General features: G+C 36.0%; 1 protein-coding gene, 1 long non-coding RNA gene and 1 pseudogene across 3 annotated transcripts; 2 read left to right on the forward strand and 1 right to left on the reverse strand.

Annotated features, from left to right (window-relative positions):
* The first annotated feature begins 5955 nt into the window (after positions 1 to 5955).
* Positions 5956 to 11222, forward strand: LOC143610310 (glycine--tRNA ligase, mitochondrial 1-like). The gene is made up of 10 exons (XM_077084827.1): positions 5956 to 5981; positions 6369 to 6774; positions 7802 to 8184; positions 8281 to 8398; positions 8748 to 8942; positions 9039 to 9263; positions 9342 to 9401; positions 9478 to 9558; positions 10072 to 10477; positions 10919 to 11222. Exons 1-10 carry the CDS (start codon positions 5956 to 5958, stop codon positions 11149 to 11151), a joined length of 2133 nt encoding a protein of 710 aa, XP_076940942.1. The 3' UTR covers positions 11152 to 11222.
* A 1392-nt stretch (positions 11223 to 12614) lies between these two features.
* On the reverse strand, positions 12615 to 20427 carry LOC143610312 (6-phosphofructo-2-kinase/fructose-2,6-bisphosphatase-like; annotated as a pseudogene). Its single transcript, XR_013149567.1, has 23 exons — positions 20139 to 20427; positions 18309 to 18372; positions 17902 to 18193; positions 17247 to 17483; positions 16913 to 17122; positions 16705 to 16794; positions 16492 to 16590; positions 16352 to 16381; positions 16201 to 16254; positions 15855 to 15908; positions 15049 to 15126; positions 14879 to 14970; positions 14742 to 14799; positions 14596 to 14670; positions 14448 to 14495; positions 14236 to 14333; positions 14015 to 14090; positions 13870 to 13932; positions 13699 to 13787; positions 13523 to 13591; positions 13368 to 13431; positions 12863 to 12926; positions 12615 to 12775 (listed from the first exon to the last, which is right to left on the reverse strand). The product of XR_013149567.1 is annotated as a 6-phosphofructo-2-kinase/fructose-2,6-bisphosphatase-like (transcript).
* A 2934-nt stretch (positions 20428 to 23361) lies between these two features.
* On the forward strand, positions 23362 to 23832 carry LOC143610328 (uncharacterized). The gene is made up of 2 exons (XR_013149572.1): positions 23362 to 23495; positions 23610 to 23832. It is a non-coding gene; the product is annotated as an uncharacterized LOC143610328 (long non-coding RNA).
* The last annotated feature ends 199 nt before the right edge of the window (positions 23833 to 24031 follow it).

A 24031-nucleotide genomic window follows, 5' to 3' on the forward strand; every position in this document is an offset into this window, starting at 1 on the left:
GGGTATAGTGTCAAGGCGAAACCCTTCACATACTTAGCACTTGCAGGGAATTGAAGCCAAGATACCTTGGAAAACAAGGAACCGTAAGACAAGTGCGGGTACAGTGTCAAGGCGAAACCCTTCACATACTCAGCACTTGCAGGGAATTGAACCCAAGAAGGATCTTATGGGCCATGCTTGCGGAAAGAGAAATAACACCTCCGCATGGCGGGAACGTTGAGAACTAGATTGTTTGAAGCTTCAAAGTGGAATTGGTGGTTTAACATAACTGATCACTATGTCCAAAACTACCAAAACCTCGTGAAAAATCTATACAAATGAAACTCAACACTCCCGACTTGCGAAGAGGTTAAACACCTACCCGCATCATAACCAAAGATCAGGCAGAAAAGTCGGGAATTTCTGCAAGTGACATTAGGAAAACTGCGGGAAGAATCCCCACGGAAAACCTAAAAAAAAAAACCCCTCTTTAAAACCCCTTGCTTAAAGTCCAAAAGTTCACCTCACTTATTAACAATTCATGAGAAGAACAATGGACTGAGGGGACTTGAAGAGGTAGGTCCCCGCAAAGCCCAGTTGGACCCGCAAGACACACCTTGAAGAGGTACGTCTACGCAAAGACCAGCTGGTTCCGCAGGACCCACCATGCTCAGAGATGAAGACCTTACACGCAGTAATCCAGCTGTTCCCGCAGGAAAGCCTCCCTTGGTACAGTACCCTACCTGTTCCCGCAGCTGTGGGTACAAGCCAAGAAGGAAGGCTACCCGCACTAACAGTGAGGTTACACGCATAAGGCACTAAATCATACTTCAGCAATGTCACCTGAGGAAAGAATGAGCAAGGCGGGAATATTCCCGCCCAAAAGAGCCAGTCCGTACGCTTCTGGAAGATATTTTGTACTATACCTGCCAAGGTATGGACAAAATAGACAAGATCTGACAAAAGCAGCCCATGAACCAATCACAGGGTGACAGCTCACCGACAATAGTACGATGAGGAGCACGCTCCAGTACAAAATGTCACTATCAGCCGCTGCCTACCCACCAACTCCCATCGTGGCACGTACGTAGCCTGTAATTGGTGGAAAAGGAATATTATATACAGTTGGCCGTACCTGCTTGGAAACCTACCTTCGGCTATAAATACTCCAACACCTTGGAACGGTATCATCATCTTATCTTCTCCCTAGCTATTTCTCTCAATATACACTTATATTCAGAGCAATCTAGTCTGATTCTCACGCCGGAGGGTGGTCGCAAGGAGGACCCCCCCTTCTCAGTGACGAGCTCATGGTGTCTGTTTTGCAGGTCGAGAAGAATAACCATCTTTGCCGGACCTAACCCTCGTGAGAAGCATCTAAAACCTAAGATTATCCGTAATCTGCCGGGGTCATTTAGTGTTTCTTCATTTATTAACTTATATTCTCGCATTTTTGTACGCCATTGAAACCATTTATAGTAATCAAAATCAAGTGGTAGTGAGTTCGAGATTCATGCTTTCCTTGGATTATTCGCTTGTGCTAGAATCCGTTTGTCATTTAACATTAATTCATATTGACTAGTAACAATTATATATATATATATTAAAAACCAATTCTTATCAGCCTCACTAGATTCTTCTCCTCCGGCGATATTTTTTCTGCACCTATTCTTTTGTTCAAGATCGAAGACGGAATTATTATTAGTCTGTTTGCTTTCTTTTTTGTTAAATAGGGTTACAGGTGAGCATTTCACTCTTCCTCTGCTTTTTAACTCTCTTAGGTTATTGCTTATTCTCATTTGTTGATTAGGGTTACAGATTTCATCAACAAATCAAAACCCTTCGCCAATATCAAGTAAAGATTTATACATCTAATATAATTTTCACCTGTTTGTTGCAGATTAGAACAAACGTTACCTACACACGGCTATTTCAAACGCAGACTTGGTTGCTCCCTATAAAGCTAGGTAAATTTGTTCTAGATGTCTGAATTGAATTTTTGCAATTTTAGTTGTGCAATTTGATATAAGGACTGTAGCTTTGTTACAACGATGGTTCAGAGTAGAGGTGGTCAAAAAAACCGGTCCGGGAACCGGTTTGCCGGTTTAAACCGAAAACCGGTTTTTAAAAAAACCGTTTTTTTAAAACCGGTTTGACCGGTTTACAAACCGCCGGTTTGTATTTCGGTTACACTTTTTAGAGCCCAAACCGGTTAACAAACCGGTTATAAAAAAACCGGTTTTTTTAAATAACCGGTTACTAAAAAACCGGTTAACCGGTTTTTTTATAAACCGGTTTATGACCGTTATAGAAAAACCGGTTAACCGGTTTTTTAGTAACCGGTTAACCGGTTAAAAACCGGTTTATTTCCGTTGTGAAACGGCTATATAGCCGTTTTTTTTGTTTTTGACCGTTTTTTTTTTTTTTTACCATTCTACCCCCACAAACATCTATATATAGTTTAGGTTGGGTATTGGTTAGAACACACTCGATTATACAACTCCAAACGCTCCAAACGTTTATTTCATACGCGATTATTTTGTTATCTCACGCTCAATTATACCACATTACCACTCCATACGCTCTTATTTCGTAGTCGATTATCATGGCCTCCCAAAGTGCTGCTTCATCCGTCAACATGGGTGCCTCGAACACGGAAGAAACGGTCGTTCGGGTCATCCCCACGAAACGAAACCAAGATGTTTGGCAACATTTCGACCTATGCGAAATGTCTAACGGTAGCCAAAAAGCTCGATGCAAACATTGTTTGAAGTTTTATGGCAAAGATGCAAACTCCACTTTAAAAGCGCATGTACAAAGGCCCTTTTGCAAGGCCTTGAAGGACGAATCGGGAAGTAGTTCGCAGCCGGAGATGACGAATCAAGGAACGGTGTTTACGTACGACCTTGAAGCGGTACGTCAACAGTTTTCAAACTTTGTGATTCAACAAACACTTCCTTTCAACCACTTCGACAACCCTCAATTCACGGAGATGATGCAAAAGTATGTTCAACCACGCTACCAACACGTAAGTCGTTCGACCCTTAGAAGAGATTGTCTTAAAGCATGGAAAAACGCTAAATCCGAACTAATTTCATACTTTTCAAACTTACAAACTGGTGTAAACTTAACAACGGATGTGTGGTCGGTACCTAATGGTTCGCCCGACTCATACATTTGTGTGACGGCTCATTGGGTTGACCCCGAGTCGTGGCAAATGATGAAACGAACCGTTGCGTTTCAATTGTTTGATTACCCGCACACGGGTAGAAATATTTTTAAACTCTTGGATAAAGTCATTCGACAATACAAGATTGAACATAAAATCTTTTCAATTTCGTTTGATAACGCGTCCAACAATACGGCCGCGGTTGGCCATTTAAAATTAAAGTATAAACCTATTTGTGATGGAGCGTTTTTTCATAGCCGATGCATTGCACATATTATCAACTTGGCCATGCAAGATGGGTTAAACGTGATCGAAACGCAAAGAAACAATTTTAAAAGAATGTTACGAGATGTTTTTAGCAACAATAAAACATTTTCAAGATACAAAAAATTTTGTGTAGAAGCTAATTGTCAATGGTTGGGGCCAAATTGGGATTGTCCAACAAGATGGAACTCGACTTGTGATATGTTTGAGAAAGCCATCCAACAAAAAGAATCACTAGTTGCGTTTCATCAAATTTTGTCAAGTAGGGGTAAATGTGCACCGTACGATCCTAGAAACTGGTTATTGATTGAGATCGTTACGGAGGTCCTTCAAATTTTTAAATCTTGCACAACTAGTTTATCCGGGGTTTACTATCCAACAAGCCCCATTGCTTTACCAAAAATTGCTGTCATGTGCACAAAGTTGAGTGAACTTCATTGTAGGGGTGCACCTTATTTTGATATGGGTGTAAAAATGAAAGAAAAATTTAGAAAATATTTTCAACAACTACCCGCTGTTTTGACATGTGCTGCTGCGTTAAACCCTTGCATCAATGTTGGTGGTGTTGAAGCTTTAATAGAAAAAATTTGTAATGAGCTAGAGTTAAACGACGATCAAAACCCCTATTATAACCAAACTTTAAAGAATGCTTTCAACACCACATTGTCTAACATGTATGATGTTTACCTTACAAAATACGGGTCGTCTTCCCAAATTCATGACTCGTTAAGAGCTGTTGCTCAATCCCAATCCCAAACCGACCTTGAAATGGGGATGTACTACATGATTTGGGAAGACGCCGGTAAACGTCAAAAGGTAAACACCCCAAGCAGTGAACTTGGAAGGTATGGTGGTACCAACTTTGTGAAACACATGACTCCGGATGAATTTAGAAGTCTTGATTTGCTGGCTTGGTGGAGAGGTAAGGAGGATGAGTTTCCGATCCTCGCCGCCATGGCCAAAGATTTACTAACGGTCCAAGCTTCCACGGTAGCTTCGGAGTCTGCTTTTTCTGTTTCTGGCAGGGTTATATCGATTAGGAGGACTCGACTCACTCCACCAGCTGTAGAGATGTCGATTTGCTACAAGGATTACTTGGACTCTTTAGATAGGGCACAACATCAACGCTCACTCGAGGGGGAAATGGACTATGAGGCGGGCTTGTATGAAGACGAGGTCAATCAAGGACACACTCAACCAATGACCGATGAAGAAGCCGCGTACGACGATTACCTAAGGAATAGCTCGGGATCGGGTAGCGAAGAAAATAATGAGTAAGAAACAGCAAGTTGTTAATGTAATCGTGTCTAAGCATTCTTTAATGTTTGTATTTTTGAGTTACGAATATGCGATAACGATTTAATGTTTGTATTTTTAATGTAAAAGCTATAAATGAAAGTTATGTGTTTTTAATCTTCCAAGCAAAGAACCCTAACAACGAAAGCAAAGAATGGAGTCAGTCCGTTTTGCCTTGTAGTTACCGGTTTGCCTTGTAGTTACCGGTTTGTTTATACTGTGAAAAAATAATGGTTATTTAAAAAAAAAAAAAAAAAACCGGTTAACCAGTTAGACCGGTTATTAAAAAACCGGTTAATAAAAAAACCGGTTTATTAACCGGTTCTAACCGGTTTCTAAACCGGTTTCTAAACCGGTCCTAACCGGTTAGACCGGTTAGGGTTTTCAGATACAAAAACCGGTTATTAACCGGTCCGGTTATTAACCGAACCGGTTTTTTTCCGGGCCAAAAAAAACCGGTCCGGTTAATAACCGAACCGGTTTTTTTAAAAAAACCGATTTGTTCACCTCTAGTTCAGAGTAGTGTTGGCGGTGACGGTGCACACTGAACTCAAATTGGTTGTTCTTTTTTCTTCTGGGGTAAAGCAGGTTTGATGTCTTAATATGTATACATATATTCTCTTGCGATGATTAAGAGCTTATTCTTCAATGGTAAGGAGGGTTAGTCGTGCGGAATTGTCATATTTCCACGCGCACACATACAACGGACTTTAGCTCCAGAGGTATGTGTCATAGTTATGTATTTTAAATGCACACCCAATTATGCCCGTTGTGTAATAATTGTAATCATTAATGTTATGCCCAATTTTGATTAGTTATGAAGGTTAATTGGCCTGGATTCAGCTACTACTGGTTTGAGTTCTCAAGTTTCACAACATATCTAGGTTTGGATTAATTTCGTTAGACATTTGCCACAAAAATTTAATTACAAACTTTGATTCGTTAGACATTTGCCACAAAAATTTTACATATATATTTTTTGGCCCTCAACTCTATGAACTTTTCTCTACTTTTTGAAAAATCAACTTCATTGATAAAAAAAAATTTGCCACAAAATTTATAGCATAAATATTCAAATCGATACTAATCAACTTCCCGTCACGTACCTACCACAACATGCGGTAGCTTCGAACATGTAATGCATTTAACATGCTCTACCACCGGGACCAGCACAACACACGAGTAGAAAACTTGTTGCTTCTCATCTTCGTTTGATTATGTAAGCTGTAACAATAATATTTGTTAATATGATAAATATAGGTGCACAAATCAGGTAATTTCAACAAAAGTCAATAACCGGTCGGGTAGAAACCGGTTCTGAATACAATAAGACATTTGACCAGGTTTGTCGGGTTTTTAACAACTTTCAGGCAGGGTCGGGTCAGGTTTTGACGGGGTATTGATGGAACATGTTCCAGATACGAATTATTGTTAGGGGGTGTTTGACTAAGCTTTTCCTTTTTGTTTTTTTGCTTTTGGAGGGGTAAAATGTCCAAAATGCCCTTCCAAAAACACCAAATTAAAGCTTTTTGCTTTTTAAATGGGCATTCTGGACATTTTACCCCTCCAAAATAAAAAAAAAAACAAAAAGAAAAAGTTAGCCAAAAACAAACCCGGTCCGTACCCGCGGATTAAGTATCCATACCCCATAACCATAAAGCCCTAACTCACCGTCATCACACTATCACCAAACCACCACCGAGGACTCACTCCGACGAGCACTCGCCGCCAAGCAATCCACCATCGACGCCAGCGGCACGGCGATACGCCAGCTGAAATCCTCCGGCGCACCGAAATCGGAGATTGACGAAGCCGTTAAAGCCTTAAACGCGTTAAAGCTCGAAAAAACGTCAATTGAGAATCAACTCAAGGCTTCAATTTCCGGTCAGACTATTAACGGTTCCGGTATTAGTAGAGATGAATTCCGTCAAGCGGTGGTTAATACTCTTGAACGGCGGTTGTTTTACATTCCGGCGTTTAAGATATATAGAGGTGTTGCTGGTTTGTATGATTACGGTCCTCCGGGTTGTGCCGTTAAGTCTAACGTTCTTGCTTTCTGGCGTCAGGTTGGTAATTATTGTTAACTGCATGTAATATGTGAAATGAACTGTCTATTGATTATTATTATTATTATTATTGTAAAATGAGATTTGTGAAATTAGGATTTGATCAATTTGAAACTAGCTATCACAGGGTTCATGTCATTTTTGCATATATTAATCATACATATCAATTTGGAGAAATTTGAAACTACCTAGAATCAAAATGTAGGCTAAATAAGGGTGTGCATGGTTCGGTTTTGGGCTAAAAGCCAAAAACTGAAAAAAAAATGATACTTGTTGTTTTTGAACTTGTGAAAACCGTTTAATTTTGGTTTTTTCGGTTGTGCTATATGAGCTTGAAGATTTTATACTGAAAAAATATATGGCCTTAAATAATGAATTTGGGCCTCAATTTTTTTTGTTAATTAACAAATAATTGATTATTTATTTCACATTTGGGCTAAATTACATTTTAGTTGCATATTTATTAAATTCTTATAAATTACTTAAATTAATAAAAAATGAAAATCTATAAATGATTAAATTCAGTTTGGTTTGTTTTTTATTTTTAATACATGCAAAACCAACGCTAAACGTAAGTTTGGTTTTTACGATTTTGCGAATGTTACCCGGTAGACATTTTTGTTTCGGTGGTTTGTTTTTTATTCTGATTTGGATCGTATTTTCGGTTTCGTGCACGCCCCTAACTGTACAACGCTACAACTACTAGAACCAGCATGTATTTTTGAATTGGAAGTGTAATAGTATGTGTTTCTTTGTCGTTGATGAATAAAATACTAAACAAATTGAGGTGTGTCTTTTTTCTTTTGTTTTTGTTTGCGTGTTTTGATAGATTTGAGTGCATAGTAAAGATTTCTATGTTTAGGAGATGTTACATATAGGTGTCTAATATTGTTTTAACCTTTTGTCAGCATTTTGTGCTGGAAGATGTTACATGTAGGTGCCTAATATTGTTTTAACCTTTTGTCAGCGTTTTGTGCTGGAAGATGTTACATATAGGTGCCTAATATTGTTTTAACCTTTGTGTCAGCATTTTGTGCTGGAAGAGGATATGCTAGAAGTTGACTGTCCTTGTGTGACTCCTGAGGTCGTCTTGAAAGCTTCTGGCCATGTTGAAAAGTTTACCGACCTTATGGTTAAAGATGAGAAGACTGGTAATTGTTACAGAGCTGATCACTTGCTTAAAGATTTCTGTAAGGATAAGCTTGAGAGTGATCTGACTATGAGTGCTGACAAGGCGGCTGAATTCAAACACGTTCTTGCGGTTCTTGATGATCTTTCTGGTGAACAACTTGGTGCGAAGATCAAGGAATATGGTATAGTGGCACCAGATACTAAGAATCCTCTTTCAGATCCTTATCCGTTTAACCTTATGTTTCAGACTCAAATTGGTCCATCTGGTGCGAGCACCGGGTGAGTGATGTTTTGTTACAAAACATATTTGTGACAATTTTACCTTTTTACCCATTTTTAACTTTGTGCAACACTTTTTTCTTTGATATTATTCAGGTACATGCGTCCTGAAACAGCACAAGGTATATTTGTTAACTTTAGAGACCTATACTATTACAACGGGAACAAGCTTCCTTTTGCTGCTGCTCAAATTGGCCAAGCTTTCAGAAACGAGGTAATTTGCTATCTTGAGAACTTGATTCCAGATTTTTGTTTGTCTAAATTGATTATTTGGAAGTTGGTGTTCTTGTAGCTTGCATCATCTTTCTATCTTATATTCTTATGCAATGAGAAATGCTACACGTACACATTCTTTACAACATTTGAGATTCAAATACATGTGGACCATCATTTTCTTTTCATTCGTTTGGTTTGTAAAAAAGTACGGAAGTGTAGTATTTTGTCATATGCAATATTATTCTGTCTATTTTCGTCTTCACTATATCATCTACTACTTACTCAAACTTTTGAAATGCTCTTAAAAAAAGTATTTTGGAAGTTAACTTATGCTTTGATCTTTTCAGATATCTCCTAGACAAGGTCTTCTACGTGTCCGCGAATTCACTCTTGCGGAAATAGAGCACTTTGTGGACCCCGATGACAAATCACATCCAAAGTATTCTGAAGTTTCAGACCTTGAATTTCTCATGTTTCCAAGGGATGAACAAATGTCAGGGCAGTCTGCAAAAAAACTTTGTCTCGGTGAAGCGGTTTCTAAGGTTACTTTTCCCATCTATTCTAAAGGATGTTAACTCCTTTTTTTAACATATTGCCGTATAAACATAATTTATATGAAATTGTTCAACTTTCTACAGGGAATTGTTAATAATCAAACACTTGCATACTTCATTGGGAGAGTTTATCAGTTTTTGACACGGTTAGGTATAGATAAAAAACGATTGAGGTTCAGGCAGCATCTTCCAAATGAGATGGCTCACTATGCTGCAGATTGTTGGGATGCTGAAATCGAGTCTTCTTACGGTTGGATCGAGTGTGTTGGGATTGCTGATAGATCTGCATATGACCTGCGTGCACACACAGTAAGTAGCTTATTATTATGTTTTTGAATTTAGTTATTTAAACACACCTTTTGTTTATAGAATACTTTCTTATTTTAGGACAAAAGTGGTGTGGCTCTTGTAGCTCAAGAGAAATTTGCAGAACCAATAGAAGTGGAGGTAGCTACTGTGCTTGTTATTTCACTTGTTTAGTTTTCATAATTGAGGCAGGTGCTAATATTTAGTGCTTTTTTAGAAACTGGTTATTGCACCTGTTAAGAAGGAACTTGGCCTTGCATTCAAGGGTAGTCAAAAGATGGTGGTTGAAGCACTCGAGGTAAAGCATTTTATCTTTTACATCACTTCTTGCAGAATTAATAACTGAAGAGTCAGTAACCTGTATGGTTGTTAACTGTCACTTTTGTTGAGATAAAAAGTTACATTAACTTATTATAAAAGAATTATCCACAGCACAGTTTTTTTTAACCATATATAGCACATTATAAGTATTTGTATATTAGTTAAAAGCATGTCCAAAACTAAATCTGTCAAAATTTTAACATAAATATTTTATTAGTTTTTGTAATGTCCTTAAAGATGTTTTGAAAAATAAAGTACAAACTTAAACTGGTTAAAACCGTCAACCTGCAAATCTGACAGGTCAACCGAAACACGGTCCATTTAGCTAAACGTGTCTGACCGAACTGACCTGAACCCATTTAAACTAATCCCACAACTTCAATTTTCTTGTCAGATGTGTGTCATGTCAGAATATCAATATCGTGTTACCGACACGCTTTTTTGGCCAAATCCTAGTTAAGTTTGAGGATTTAACTTGTGGTTTTTTTAGGCGATGAACGAAAAAGAGGCTATGGATATAAAGGCTGCTTTAGAAACCAAAGGGGAGGTTGAATTTGAAGTTTGTACTCTTCAAAAAACAGTCACAATAAAGAAAAACATGGTGACAATTGCAAAAGAAATAAAGAAGGAACACCAAAGAGTTTTTACACCTTCTGTGATTGAACCATCTTTTGGCATTGGACGAATTATTTATTGTCTATATGAACACTGTTTTTACATGAGACCAAGCAAAGCTGGAGATGAACAGTTGAATGTTTTCCGGTTCCCCTCTCTTGTGGCCCCCATAAAATGCACTGTTTTTCCATTGGTTCAAAATCAGAAGTACGAGGAAGTCGCCAAACAGATTTCTAGATCTTTGACCGCAGCCGGGATTTCAAACAAGAAAGATATAACAGGTATGCCATTAATTTTGTAAGATTTTAGCCTTTTTGGTCTTTTTATGCATTGATATCTTAAATCAGGGGTGTGCAAAAAAAAATCAGAAACCAAACCCGAATTATTTGAAATACCTAATCTGAAAGTTCGGATATCCGAATTTACGGGTTTGGATAGTAATTTTAGAATGTTTCGGATATTTTGATATGGAAATTATGCGATATTTTTTTAATTTATTAAATAATATATATTATAACTCTAATGGTGTTAATGGGTTGGACTTGATTGCAATGATAATGAAAGACCAGGGACTGAAATAACAATTTTTAAACTATTTTTGACAAACGACTCAGACGAGAAAACCACAATTTACTTTACTTAATATCTTATTATTACAACTCAAAACAAAAAATGTAAAATGTGGACGGGACCCTAATATGTTAACGTGCCACCATTTGTAGGTACATCAATCGGGAAAAGATATGCAAGAACAGATGAACTTGGTGTGCCATATGCTGTAACTGTGGATTCCACGTCATCTGTGACAATTCGTGAGCGTGACAGCAAGGATCAAATCCGTGTGAAGGTGGATGAGGTGGCTGCAGTGATAAAGGACGTATCTGAGGAGCGGTGCAAATGGGCTGATATTTTGCAGAAATACCCTCTTCATACTTCAGCTTCTGCAGATGAGTGAAACTAATTCGATTTATTAAGTAAATCCCACTTTTTTTTTGCTCTTATCGATTTTTCAACGTTGTCTTTTAAAACAACATTTGGTTTTTTTGGTCATTTTTGAGCAAGACTTACGTTTAAATGTTTTAGAATGTTATTCATTTTGGCGTATTTATGGGTCCTATTTATAATCAAGTCTTTATTTATACACAAGTTGTATAGATGATGCACAAATTGGCCCTATGTTGGCTTGGTTTGGGTCAGTGGTTTATTTATTTATGGGACGAGGCTGGGACTTGTGAGGTTTATGACTAGGGATGACAGCACCGGACAGGATCTTGTTCATGATCGTTCATTAAGCTTTTATCGGACAAATGAATGGTTTACGAACTCTCAACGAACAAAATTTTTTATTCGTGTTCGTTCATTAAAGAAATCAACTTGATTTTGTTAATCGATAATGGTCATTGTCAAAGGTTTGCTCCCGCGACCAAGTTTGTGTTGGGTGTTTTTTTTAATCATTAATGCATATGTTAATTTACCTTAAACTAGTGATACCTTCAAATTTGTTTTGTTTCCCCAGAATGGTGACTAGAATTATCATTTGAAAAATTACAAAGCGGAAGTCAATAAGATTGTGAAGAGGGCTTTGTTTGACTACCTTATGTCCTTATCCAATGGCTGGTCACTAGCCAGAGATAGGGTCATGTCGTGCTTGAAGTCGTCTATTGACTTTGGCTTGAAAGTATACAAAACGATTTTGAGCGAATATTTTTTAGTTGTCTCTTTTGAACGAGTTTTAAGTCTTGGGTCATTCTTGGTTTTAAAATGTATGGGATGCGGTTCAAAAGCAGTGTCCGAGTTTATTGATGTGGCCTGATGCGATCTTAAGCGTGATGTGGCGTTTTTATGCAGTTGATAGAAGTTGGACATATCGGACAGTAACTGAAACGAGTCTTGGCTTTCAAATCTGATTGAACAAATATGGCAATTGGTTTGAGCAATGTATTTTGAGAATTCTAACAATGGATAGATCATTTGTTGAAGAAATCTGATCAGAGTTGATGAGTCATGATAATATCTTTTAAGGTTAACATGTTTAAACCTTATCAATAATTAACTGTTACTGATAACATATGATTCACTTGCTTATTACACGTCAACTTTTGAGATCAAAACGCATCGGAGTACAAGTGTTCAACGGCTTTTGAGATCTAAACACATGGATTACAACACGCTTATCACACGTTGGGTTGTATGATGCGAAAAGCCTTTTCACTTAATTATCATTTTTGCTATAGATTCTAAAATTTATCTTTTAACATATCAAACTTTTTATGTAATTGTTGGTGTTATAAAGATGATACATGTAAAATCCCCCAGTTTCATATTTACTCTGAAGTGAAGATTATATTTTTATTATTGAAACTTGAAGGTAAAATGAATATATTTTGTTCAATTGACATGAAGGAAGACATCCACAACTAATAAAGGAAATCCTTCCATTAACAAATGTTTCTTGAATTCCTACATATTCCCATAATTCCTTCAAACTTACAAACATGATCAATCCATGAGTTTGTATCGTTTCTCCTGCACGCCCGTCACTCCCATTTGTATCTCGATTATTGTATGAAGTGGCATCTGAAATCGCCAATAATTTAAACTCATCAATCGTGTTTTCAAAGGTTACATATCTGAAACAACTTATCTAAATTTTTTTTGTTGTTTACCTCTGTGTGGAATCTCTTTCAATGGCCTATCAGCAAAATATGCATATAAAGCTCTTAAAACAGCCTGCAATGCACAATCCCATTAAAACCCATGTTGGCAATTCACAAATCTTTAAATGATAGAGTTGGTTAACGCGTCGTTTACAAATGGGTCGGGCCAGGCCCATAAAGAAAACCTTTCATGCCCATTTTCTTTTAAAATTTTATCAATGCAAATATGATTCAAAAACTATATTAATACGAAATATCTAAATATAAAATACATGTTACAACCCATTCGACATATTTACAAATCTTTCAACGGGTAGTTACACTTAGACGTGTCTTTTACAAGCGGGACGGGCCAGGCCAGGCCAGGCCCACCCCAAAAAAACTTTTGCTTCTATTTTCTTTAAAAACAAAATATTTTCTAAAAATACACTTTACGATCGTTTGACCTGTATTCTTTTTTGTTTTAAATTTGATCCGTTTGTGGAGGTAAAATTATTGGGTTGCATTGTCTAACCTGGTGAGATACGACTACAACGGGTGCGCGTTGTCGTTCAAGCTCGATAACAACGGGCTCCAACCTGTTATACATACAAAATGCATACTTTGAGTTTTCTTAAAATGTCAAAACTTATTTTTTCTTTGTATTAAAAAAATATAAAAAATCAATACCTTTGAATCACATTGAGATATGACTCTCCACGAGGATATCGATACCTGAGTTTATCTTTCTTTCTTGACCTTCAAAAAGTTTAACAAAAGACCATTAAATGGAAATGTTTATAATTTACTCATGCTTGTAAAGAAATTGAAAATAATTAAAACATCGACATTTTCATTAAACATACTCATATTCATCAGGCATATTCTTCTTTATTTCTTAAGTCATACCATCGCATACACCGGCGTTTATCTCATCAAGTGCGCGCCATTGGATCTATAAGAAAAGGTAAGCAAAGTATAAAAATAATAAGTAACCAAAGAATCAATTTATCTGATATAAAAAGTTACAAACTAACCTTTGGGAATCCAACAATTTGATTTGCAGTAATAATTGTTTGTTGCAATGTGCTTGTCCATATCTAGGTCAAACACATAACATTATCAAAAGTCATGTTCGTATAAAAATACACAAACTAAAGTAAAATGAGTACAGGTTCTTACAGAAGCAGCCCATTCGTTTTTGAGTCGCTTCTCGACAAAATTAGTAAGCTTTTTGGCATAAAGCTCCCCGGTTCCACTAAAAAAAGTCAAAAGATCATAAAGCGGGTCAACAACTATAGCTTATGTTAAGAGACAAATGCGTGTAGACAAAACAATAAAAATTTTCAAATCATTGTACCTGTTTTTTGTTACAAATAAGATAATTAGAGAAAAGAATAAACCTTAAGGGAGTGTCACCGCTGATTCTTGCTCGCACGTTATCACGACTCTCACCATGTCTTGTAAGAAAGATTGGTCTAGGTGTCAAATGTGTATTCACCTACAAGAAAGTAAATCAATATAATGCATTTAGCTCTATTTTAATTTTAATGTTAAACCATAATTCAAAAATTAAAATAGGAAAAAAAAAGATTAAATAGCTTCGTTCATATACCAAGAAAAACACAATCCGCCCTGGAAGGTAACCACTAATGTTGTTCACCTAAATAATTTGTCAAGAAAGATTAAGATGATATTATCATTTTATGATACAGGTAATGTGGAAATTCAATTAAATGAAAAAAAAAATTAATGTTACTTACTTGTATCTGTCCTCCGTGACCACTAACCATATCGATCATTTTAATATATGACCCTTCATTAACTGGCTCATAAATCTAGTCACAACAATATATATTATATATCACAATAATAAATAATTCATATAATTTAAAGAATTTATGGTTACCTTCTCGTAATTATCAAGTCGCCGTTTAAAGTCCTGATATCCCGCTTCAAAATCTGGCCTGTAAAATAATATATAAAGTTAGTCCATATATATAAACTTTTAATTGAAAAAATGTGATTTTTATAAAGTAAGCATACTCGTCAGCATAATCCGGACTCTGTTGAATCTTGAGTCGTATATTTCTTTCGATTATCTGGCGGTCGTTACAAATTGTTTCCAAAAATATGATCTGTGGTGTTTGTTGAACAATAACCAATGTCAACAGCTTAGAATACTATTCATCAATTTGAATAAAAAATAACTTTACCTTGCATTTGCCTTCAGCCATTTTTATAAGCATGTTTCTTCGCTCACTAGTGCTGTTTGTGGCATCAAATATTCCAACCTAAATAACATAAAAAACATTTTTACCATCAAAAATAGAGATGGCGATTTTGGCTACGGCTGTAAATGAGCCCGGGTGGGCTCGGGCTCGGGCTCGGCTCATTTACAAACCGAGCGCAGCCGGCTAAGCTCGGTTATCTTAGCGAGCTGAAATGTTGCGCTCGGGCTCGGCTCATCAAAAGCTCGAGCCAGCTCATGGCTTGTCATCAGGCTCGCTATTTTTAAAATTTTATGTTTTTAGCTTATTGATGTATATTAAAACTAAAAATTATAACTGTAACACACATATAATGCAGAATTTGTAAACTAAATGATTCATGATTTATAGTTTTATACACACACACACACAGACACACACACACGAGCAAGCTTGGCTTTAATTTCAACGAGTCGATTTCAATCGAGCAGCGAGCTTTTTGAACAGCCCTAACTTTGACTCATTACTTATTAATGGCTCAAATATGGACTGTGTTTTAACTCAAACAGGTTAAATCAGAAAGTTCAACTAAAATGGGAACAGGTCAGATTGAAAGTTGCCCAGAGTCCATTTTAGTCAATGATTTAGGTTATATACGCAATAATACTGTTTTTATAATATTAGTTATTTGTAAAAAAACGGACAAAGAGTTTGTGGATCATCACAACCCAATCCAGCCCAGCCCGTTTGACATATCGATGCACCTGTCATCTTGAACAACAAAGTGTGAAAACATCATAATATGGACTTACTTGGCCACCTTCTTCCATCCAAGTTGTCATGTCATCCATTGCCAAAGCTGCTACCTAATGCCATTTAATTTATCAAAATATTTCCACAAAAATATATTAACTTCGTACAAGAATGTTCCATTATCAAGTGAATGAATCTTAATTGTTATCTGTAGCTCTTTTTTCAACCAAATCAAGAATCACAAATACTTGTGTTATAAAGATTGATACTTTAGTAGAAAATGAACAAACTATGACATGAATTCAACACAATTAGAATTTACGTGTTTTCCAAATAACATTTAATAAACAAAAATGTCAATGCATGAATTAATACTAAAAATTAAAAATTTTAGTCGACATTCACCTCGTTTCGGGCTTCCATGCCTTCTGGATTATCACCCCGAAAAAAATCAGCACTCTGCATTAAATAATTGCAATCAAATAAGTTTAACACCGGACTAATAATGAATAAATAATAAATATAAAATAAAAAACCGATGCAAAATCAAGCACACCTGGTTAGTTCCATGCTTGAGTCGTCGATACTGTTACATTACATCACAAAAAACAATCAGGCAATTTATCATTATCCACATGGTTTATATTAACGATGAATAAATAATATATAATATTGAAATAATGAAAAAGCACTCACCTTGCCAACATTGAAGTGTTTTGTGTCGTGACCTAACCAACGAAGATACCGTGTAAGTTTAGCAGCAGTAAACGTTTTGCCACGAGCGGGCAATCCAACCTACCAAATATAATCAAAATTTAAATAAAAATAAAAGAGTTTTGACCCGTTTGCATATGCACGGGTCACTTCGGGTTATGTTTTATTCAAAACGGGTCAAACAGGTAACAATACCAAAACAATTGCCAGATGCATATCTTCTTTCGGTCCAAGCATTTGATCAGCAACAGCTGCAGCTGCAACGGCGCCAGCAGCCGCTGGCATCTTCTGATAATGATAACAACAATAATATTATTAATAATATTCAAATTTAAAACAATATTATAAGTGCAACAATATCATATTACACATATTAATGTTTTTCTTTTTTTTTTTTACAAACCTTGGCTCCTGAATCAGGTTTACCACTAGTGGTCAAAGTATGTGCACTTGCTGATTTGACCAACCGAGGTGACCCGACACCTCGATCCACATAAAGTCCTTTGTGACTATCTTGTTTTTGCAACGATGAGAATGCACCAACAGATTTTGATTCAACCATGCCAGGTGGATGAAGTAGCTTAGGTGGGTCCGCGATAACGACTTCAGTTTCCTATTCACAATAAATGGTAAAATAATATTAACAATTAGCTCATTCTACTTTCAGATTTCCAAATAAGAATATAATTTTTAGTGGATATTATTAGGATATGATTTGTATAACATAAAGTAATTACCTTTATGGTTGCAGGACGATCACTAGAAACACTTGTACGATCATTAGAAACACCAGGACGATCGTTAGAAACACCTGTATGTGTATCTTTGGTTGACACATCAGCATTGGAAAACACACCACCACGTTTTAAAGATCTTGGAGTCTCGGTCAAGTTAGCAGCATAGACCGTGGTAGTTGGGGCGGGCGGGACTAAGTATTGTTCCAGATCAAGTTCCAAACTGGTTGAAGAGCCATTCTGGATATACAAATTTCAAGAATTTAAAAAAGAAAATATTAAAACTTTCATTTTCTTGGTAACGGGTCAAAACGAGTAGTAGTTGACATGAGCTGAAACGGCCGTTAGGATTGTGTTCGCCAGTAAACAGTTTTTTTATATATTATAATTTTTGTGTTGATTATGATTTCAAAAGCAATATTACCTACTCAACTAGTCAACTCTATTTCGACCAAAAATTTAACCGTTCAAGTTGGCATTGGATGAAACGGGCCAGTTACGGTCGAGTTGACCAGCAAAAAGTTTTTTTTGGCCCCTTGTTATATAAAAAGATTTATTAATTAGTCCTGATTACAAAACAATATGACAGTTTATGAGTAAATGGGTCAAAAATGCCACCTTTATCTTAAAAAATGAATAAATTATAGAAAAGAAGTACCTCGGCACCCTCAGGCAATGATATTATGCTGACGTCAGGAATCCCGCGAACAGTTGAGGTTCAAGATTTTCTTGATAAGCTCTCCAACTAGCAGCAAGATCAAACGGTGAAACCCTATTGGCCTTAATGAAAACTTGATATTCAAGAATCTCATCTGTATTAAACTTAAAAACCGCCAACCGTGCAACCCCTTGTAAGGTACCACCCATGAACTGTCTGTTCGTGCCTTCTTCTTCTATGCACGGTACATTGTTGTATTTGGGCTTCAATAAGAACTTGAAGTCCAAGGTTTCTGAAAAAACAGACAAAGAGTTAGTGGTATAAGATACTGCTAGTTCATTTGCTTTGACTTTGAAGTCAAACCTTTCACAAGCATAAAATTGAAAGAAACAAATAACATAAGTTACCATGATTAGGAGGGACAACAAAACTTAATTCCCACATTGAGATTGACTCGCGTTCCATTGGAAGCTAAAAAATATAGAAAACTGTCAACATTAAAAACATGAGCATAAAATAAATAGATTTCACAAGAAGCTAGAAACAAGAGCAGTTACTCATTTAGGACCGAAAATAGGTTCCTTGGAAACTAGATACAAGAAACTTATCAAGATATGAAACATGAACAACGAGAAAGACTATAAATTTGTTACAATATACAAACAAACTATTATAAATAGGAACATGGGTATTGAAAAATATTATAGATAGGTTTAATGAAAGCTATGAACAAGAAAATTATAAAACCTAGAAAGATGAAGATTGGCAAAGACTATAAATTGGTTGCATAGAGACTAAATACGGAAAAAAATATATAAATCATAATCAGAAACATGGGTATTGAAATAGACTATATAGGCCTATAAATGAACCAAACGACCGCAAACAAGGGTACGCCTGTGTTTGTTCATTTGACTTTAAACGAACACGAATACTTAATCGAACAAATATTTGGTGTTCATGTTTGCTTGTTGCCTTGTTTAAAAAATGAACAAGTTCGTGTTCGTTTATTTAAAATCTAAACGAACAGTTCACAGACATAAATGAACATAATCGAACAAAGATTAACAAATATAATTGAACCTACTTTAATGAACACAGAGAAACATAAATGAACATATATAAACAAACATAAACGAACATATACAAACGTTCACGGACAAAAATGAACGAACCAGACATGTGTTCATGTTCGTTCGTTTACTAAATATACAAACATAAACAAAATTCCCGCCAAAACTTTCGAGTTTACCAAACAGTCGGTTCATTTACAGACCTAAGACGACTTTCAGTGGAATCTAGAAACAAGAAAATTATTAAAACCAGAGTCTAGAAATATGATAATTGAGAATTGGAAATAAGTTACCAGCAGACTAGATAGCAAAAAATAATCAACATTGGAATCATAAACATTGATAAAATAAAAACTACAAATTGGTTACACTACGGCCTACTTGCGGTGCGCACATATAATTTATATGCGTGTGGGCCCTAGGGTGGGCAAAAGTGAAATTGCACTACTTTTGACGTTATTTTACTAATTCCGTGAAAATAACGTTAAGAGTGGCGGAAGGTTAATCCGGCATTATGTGGTGGCGTTGATGGCCGAAAGACAAGGGTACATGCACCGACCATCCGGTGTCCGGATGGTTGAGTGTTATGTGCCTTATGTCCAAGGCTTGATGCAAAACTACTATCGAGCCGGGGGTCTCACCAGAATCAGCCTCTCTATTCCTACGGGATAGAGGTAATGTTCAGGGGCGAAGGTTAGTGAGCCCCCCCCCCTGGTTTTTTTCGTAATAGTGTAAATTTACATGTTTTCGTCCGAAATTTTTTATATGCGGTGTAAATTTAGCCGTTTTCGGCCAAAAAATTGAGCCCGGCCCCCTCCGTTTTTTGAAATTCTTTATACATTTTGAGGGCCCCCCCCCCCCCCGTTTCTTAGTTCAAGCTTCGCCACTGGTAATGTTGTCTACATCTGACCCTCCTCAGACCCTAACATAGCTTTGCTATTGGTGGGATATACTGAGTACGATGACGATGACGACCACAAATTGGTTACACTATAGGTTTAATACAAGGAAATTATATCCTAACTAGGAACATGGGTATTGAAAAAGATTATATAACAGGGCTTTATCTTTCAAGAAAACTATAAGCCACAAAGTATAAGTTACATTGAAGGTAAATACACTCAAAACTAGCAACAATGAAGTGTTAAAAAGAGTAAAAATTACAGCTTTGGATGTATCCCAAGAGCCGACAAGAGGAACAGAGCCATAGACATGAGGAACAAGGTCTCCTTTGAGTTTATAGTTCTCCATCTTCAAAGAGACATAGAGTTGACCACCGCCATGGTCGTCTTTCTCTTCTGCACTGCCGTGAGAGCTGCTGTCAAGGTTCCTTGATGTACCAGTTCCCATTGTTTGTTAAGGTTAAGAAAGAGTTTGTGTTGTTAGTGAAATTGGAATAAGAGAACCCACATGGGTATTTATTTGTTGAAATGAAACAAGAAACAAGATTGAAATTGTGAGATGAAGGTTTTGATAAGACTGAATGGTGGTGGTGTTTGGGGTTGGAGGCTTTGGTTGGGTTTTTAGATGAGGGGCCCACTGGTTTACAGGTGGCGTGACGCGGCGCCAGACCGCAGTATTGGTTGGTTGACGTGGCATTGTGTGGTAGTCAAACTAGTCATGGGCATTTCTTCTTGACTTCTTGTCGAGTCTTAGCTCTTAGAACATGTTTGGCTAAGCTTTTTGTTTTTGTTTTTTGCTGTTTGGAGAGGTAATGTGTCTAAAATACTCCTCCAAAAGGTAAAAAACTTTAATTTGGTGTTTTTGGAGAGATATTTTGAACATTTTGGTGCTTCAATTTTGTGTTTTTGGAGAGACATTTAACCAAAAAGCAAAATGCAAAAACAAAAAGCTTAGCAAACATGCCCTTAATCTGGTTTAACTTTAAAGTTTAAAGTATGGTTGTGCGTGGTTTGGTTTGGTTTGGTTCGATTAATTTTGGTTAATAACCAATATCAAATTTGGGATAAACTTTTGCTTAAAGTTACTTTAAGTGAATCTATAATATATATAAACGAAAACATAAAAATCCTACGTGTCGCAATGTGGCCGCTCCCCTTTTTTTCGAGTCATCAGATTTGCTTGATTTTTAAATGGAGGTTTCTCATGCATTTGACTCGAATTCACGGGTATAAGTCTTGCCAAATCCAGATATTCCTTAAACAGGTTATAACATCCCATTAAATTAAAAATTATACTCATCAAATTATTTATGTGAAAATCCTACAAAATATGATATACTAAAAAATATTATATGATTTTTTAAAATATTATTTATAATTAAGAAACAATTTTACAGTAAACAAATAAGCGGGTCTTGGGTCTTACCAGACTCATATAACTTTTAAACCGGGTTATAACATCTTAGTTATTTATGAAACATTTTTATCATCAAACTCTAAGTATATTATAAATTTCATTACAATAAATAAAATTAAACTCAAAAAAGTATATAAATATTAAAAACGAGTAATGTAAAACAGCCCACGTAATACGGATGATAAAAACTAGTGTATAAATATATGAAATTGAGATGTTAGTACATGAAATTGTGAGATAAATACATGAAAATGATAGTATTAAATAATTAATACATGTAATACATTAAATGATGAAATAGAGGAAAAAAAGCTTGAAAATATGAAGAAAAAAAATGAAGAGTTCGGTGTGGTTCGATTAATTTCGGTTTTTGGTCTTTCGGTTCAGTTTCGGTTAAGGATTCGGTTATTGCTTATCCCTACTTTTAAGTGTTGGGTTAGTACTTAGTAGACACTTAGCATTTTTTAGTTACACTCAAGCTAGGTTTAAGTTGTAACATGTAAATCACTTGCTAGAGGTGACAAGCTGTAAATAGAGCTCTAAAAGCACCTCTAACGCTAAAGACTAAACTTAATATTAAGAGCTCGATATTCGGCCTTGTTACTATGCGCAACAATTGTGCATTGCTTCTCATAACTCCAACTAACTATGCTAAAACCAATAAAACATAGTAGCCTATAAGAGATGACTACCGGAAACACCGGCCAAATCAACAACAACATATCCTTTGAAGAATAGTAGAGCATGAGCGATATATGGTCAACACGTGACCACCGACACTTTATGGTACATAAGGACATGTTTGACCGCCATTCATTGGCAGTTATTAGGGTTGTGAAGAAATACAGGAGATCTTGTTGACAACATATTAATTATGGTCTCATTAAAGTAAAATGTATCAATCCTCCAACGATATTTTAATAAAGTGATAGGGCGTTCATATGAACTACGAAATATTTAAAAATCTGTCTTCCGCATACACCAACATAGGTAACAGCTTGTACTGACTTAAGTCACTGCACTAGAGTATCTTTAACAATTAATGTTGATCAGACAAGTGCAAGCATTAACAAATAATGTGATATGTATACCTTAAAAAACAAAGTTTTAAAAAGGAAATTTTTTATGAGTTGTGCATTTGAAAACGAGTTTGCATTTCATTTAAGTGTTAGTTGAAAACTATACGATAAAGAAGTAACATTTGAATTATTTAACGTTTTTAAGCTTACATATTCCCATGAACTATCAACAGGTATCTTTTTAGTTTTTAGCGAACCAAACACACTTCAACTCTGACTGATTCATAAGTAGTCTCTTAATATGGGTTCAAACGTAACCGGAATTTTAAATTTTGGTTCCAAGAAACCATTAACTTTTGGTTTTCGGTTCCAACTTTTGTTTTGGTCCCAAAAATCTTGGGCTAAAATAATGAATGAGCCCAAAACTTTTGACCAGAATAACTTGTAGAACCAATTATTGATGATCGAGTCTAAAACTCCCCCCCCCCCCCCCCCCCGAATAACGAGACTGAGCCATAAATTCAATAATAAACATTTTCATTATATACTTTTTATGAATGTCAACTAGGTATTGTAAGTAAATTGCTCCCGGTTGTTCAATCATTTGATAACCAGAGTCATTATTTGATAAATGATCACTATGAGTCCGACTCAATAAAATCTGATCAATCATTTTTTCTGTCGTTAAGGTGGATAACTAAATAAAGAATTCTATTTTTTCATCATCAACTGAATTACTGTTTGCAACCCAAGATTCTATTTTATCATCAGTTCAGTCCCCGTTCACGTTTTTCTCTTTTTCTTGTCAATAAATAAATCTCTTTACTTGTCTTATTCATATGTCTTGTATTTCTCGATAAACTAGTTAAACATGGTTCAGTTCCACGATTCGGTTTTCAAACGAACCATAACCGAAACTAAACAGTAATTTTCGGTTACAAAACCGAAAAGTACGTTAGTACGTTACTAGTTTGGAATTTGGATCGATTATTTCCATTTTTGGTTCGATTAATATGCTCCGGGTATGGTAACCGATCCATCTTTAACCCGGCCCAGCAAATCAAAACCCGCTAGGGTTTCACTCTTTCACTATAAACACTCATTTCATTCCAACTCCGCCGTTCTCTTTCACTTGCTGCGGTCAGAGCTCTGAAATCCAGTCGTCGTCACAATGAGAGCTAAGGTAATTATTATTATTATTATCATTATCAATTATACACAACACTTATAATCTAATTAATTTCAATTTCACTTTAATTCATTTAACAAATTTTGATATTAATAATAATAATAATAGTGGAAGAAGAAGAGAATGAGGAGGTTGAAGAGGAAGCGTCGAAAGATGAGACAACGATCCAAGTAGAAAGAATCACATCTTCTGGTGTTGATTCACTGTTTTTACTTAATGTTTAGTTTCATTTGATCTTTGAATTATGTACTGCCTTTTGATTTGGTGATACATTTGGCTATGGAGTTTTGTTATAACCCTAGTTTTATTCAGTTTTGATCATCTTTTTTTATTGTCATGCAATTGAATGAGTTACTTAGGCTTTATGGATCTGATTATCAAATCATCATCATCCAATTACATAACCAAAAATTGATAATTCACTGAGTTGATTTATAAAAGAAGTGCAGATGAGCTGAGCCCGAGCTAGACTAGGCTTGATATTGGCTTGTTTTGACTTACTAGGCCCAGGTTCGAGCCCGAGCTGTGTT

This window comes from Bidens hawaiensis, unplaced genomic scaffold (genome assembly GCF_021521415.1).
Source record: "Bidens hawaiensis isolate Kalapana, Puna unplaced genomic scaffold, B.hawaiensis_p1.1 tig00025672_1, whole genome shotgun sequence".
NCBI lineage: Eukaryota > Viridiplantae > Streptophyta > Magnoliopsida > Asterales > Asteraceae > Bidens > Bidens hawaiensis.

Coding starts and splice junctions, on each gene's coding strand:
- LOC143610310 (XM_077084827.1), top strand. CDS start 5,956: ATGATAAATATAGGTGCACAAATCAG. Junction 8,185..8,280: donor CCATCTGGTGCGAGCACCGG/GTGAGTGATGTT, acceptor GATATTATTCAG/GTACATGCGTCCTGAAACAG. Junction 9,402..9,477: donor CAGAACCAATAGAAGTGGAG/GTAGCTACTGTG, acceptor GTGCTTTTTTAG/AAACTGGTTATTGCACCTGT.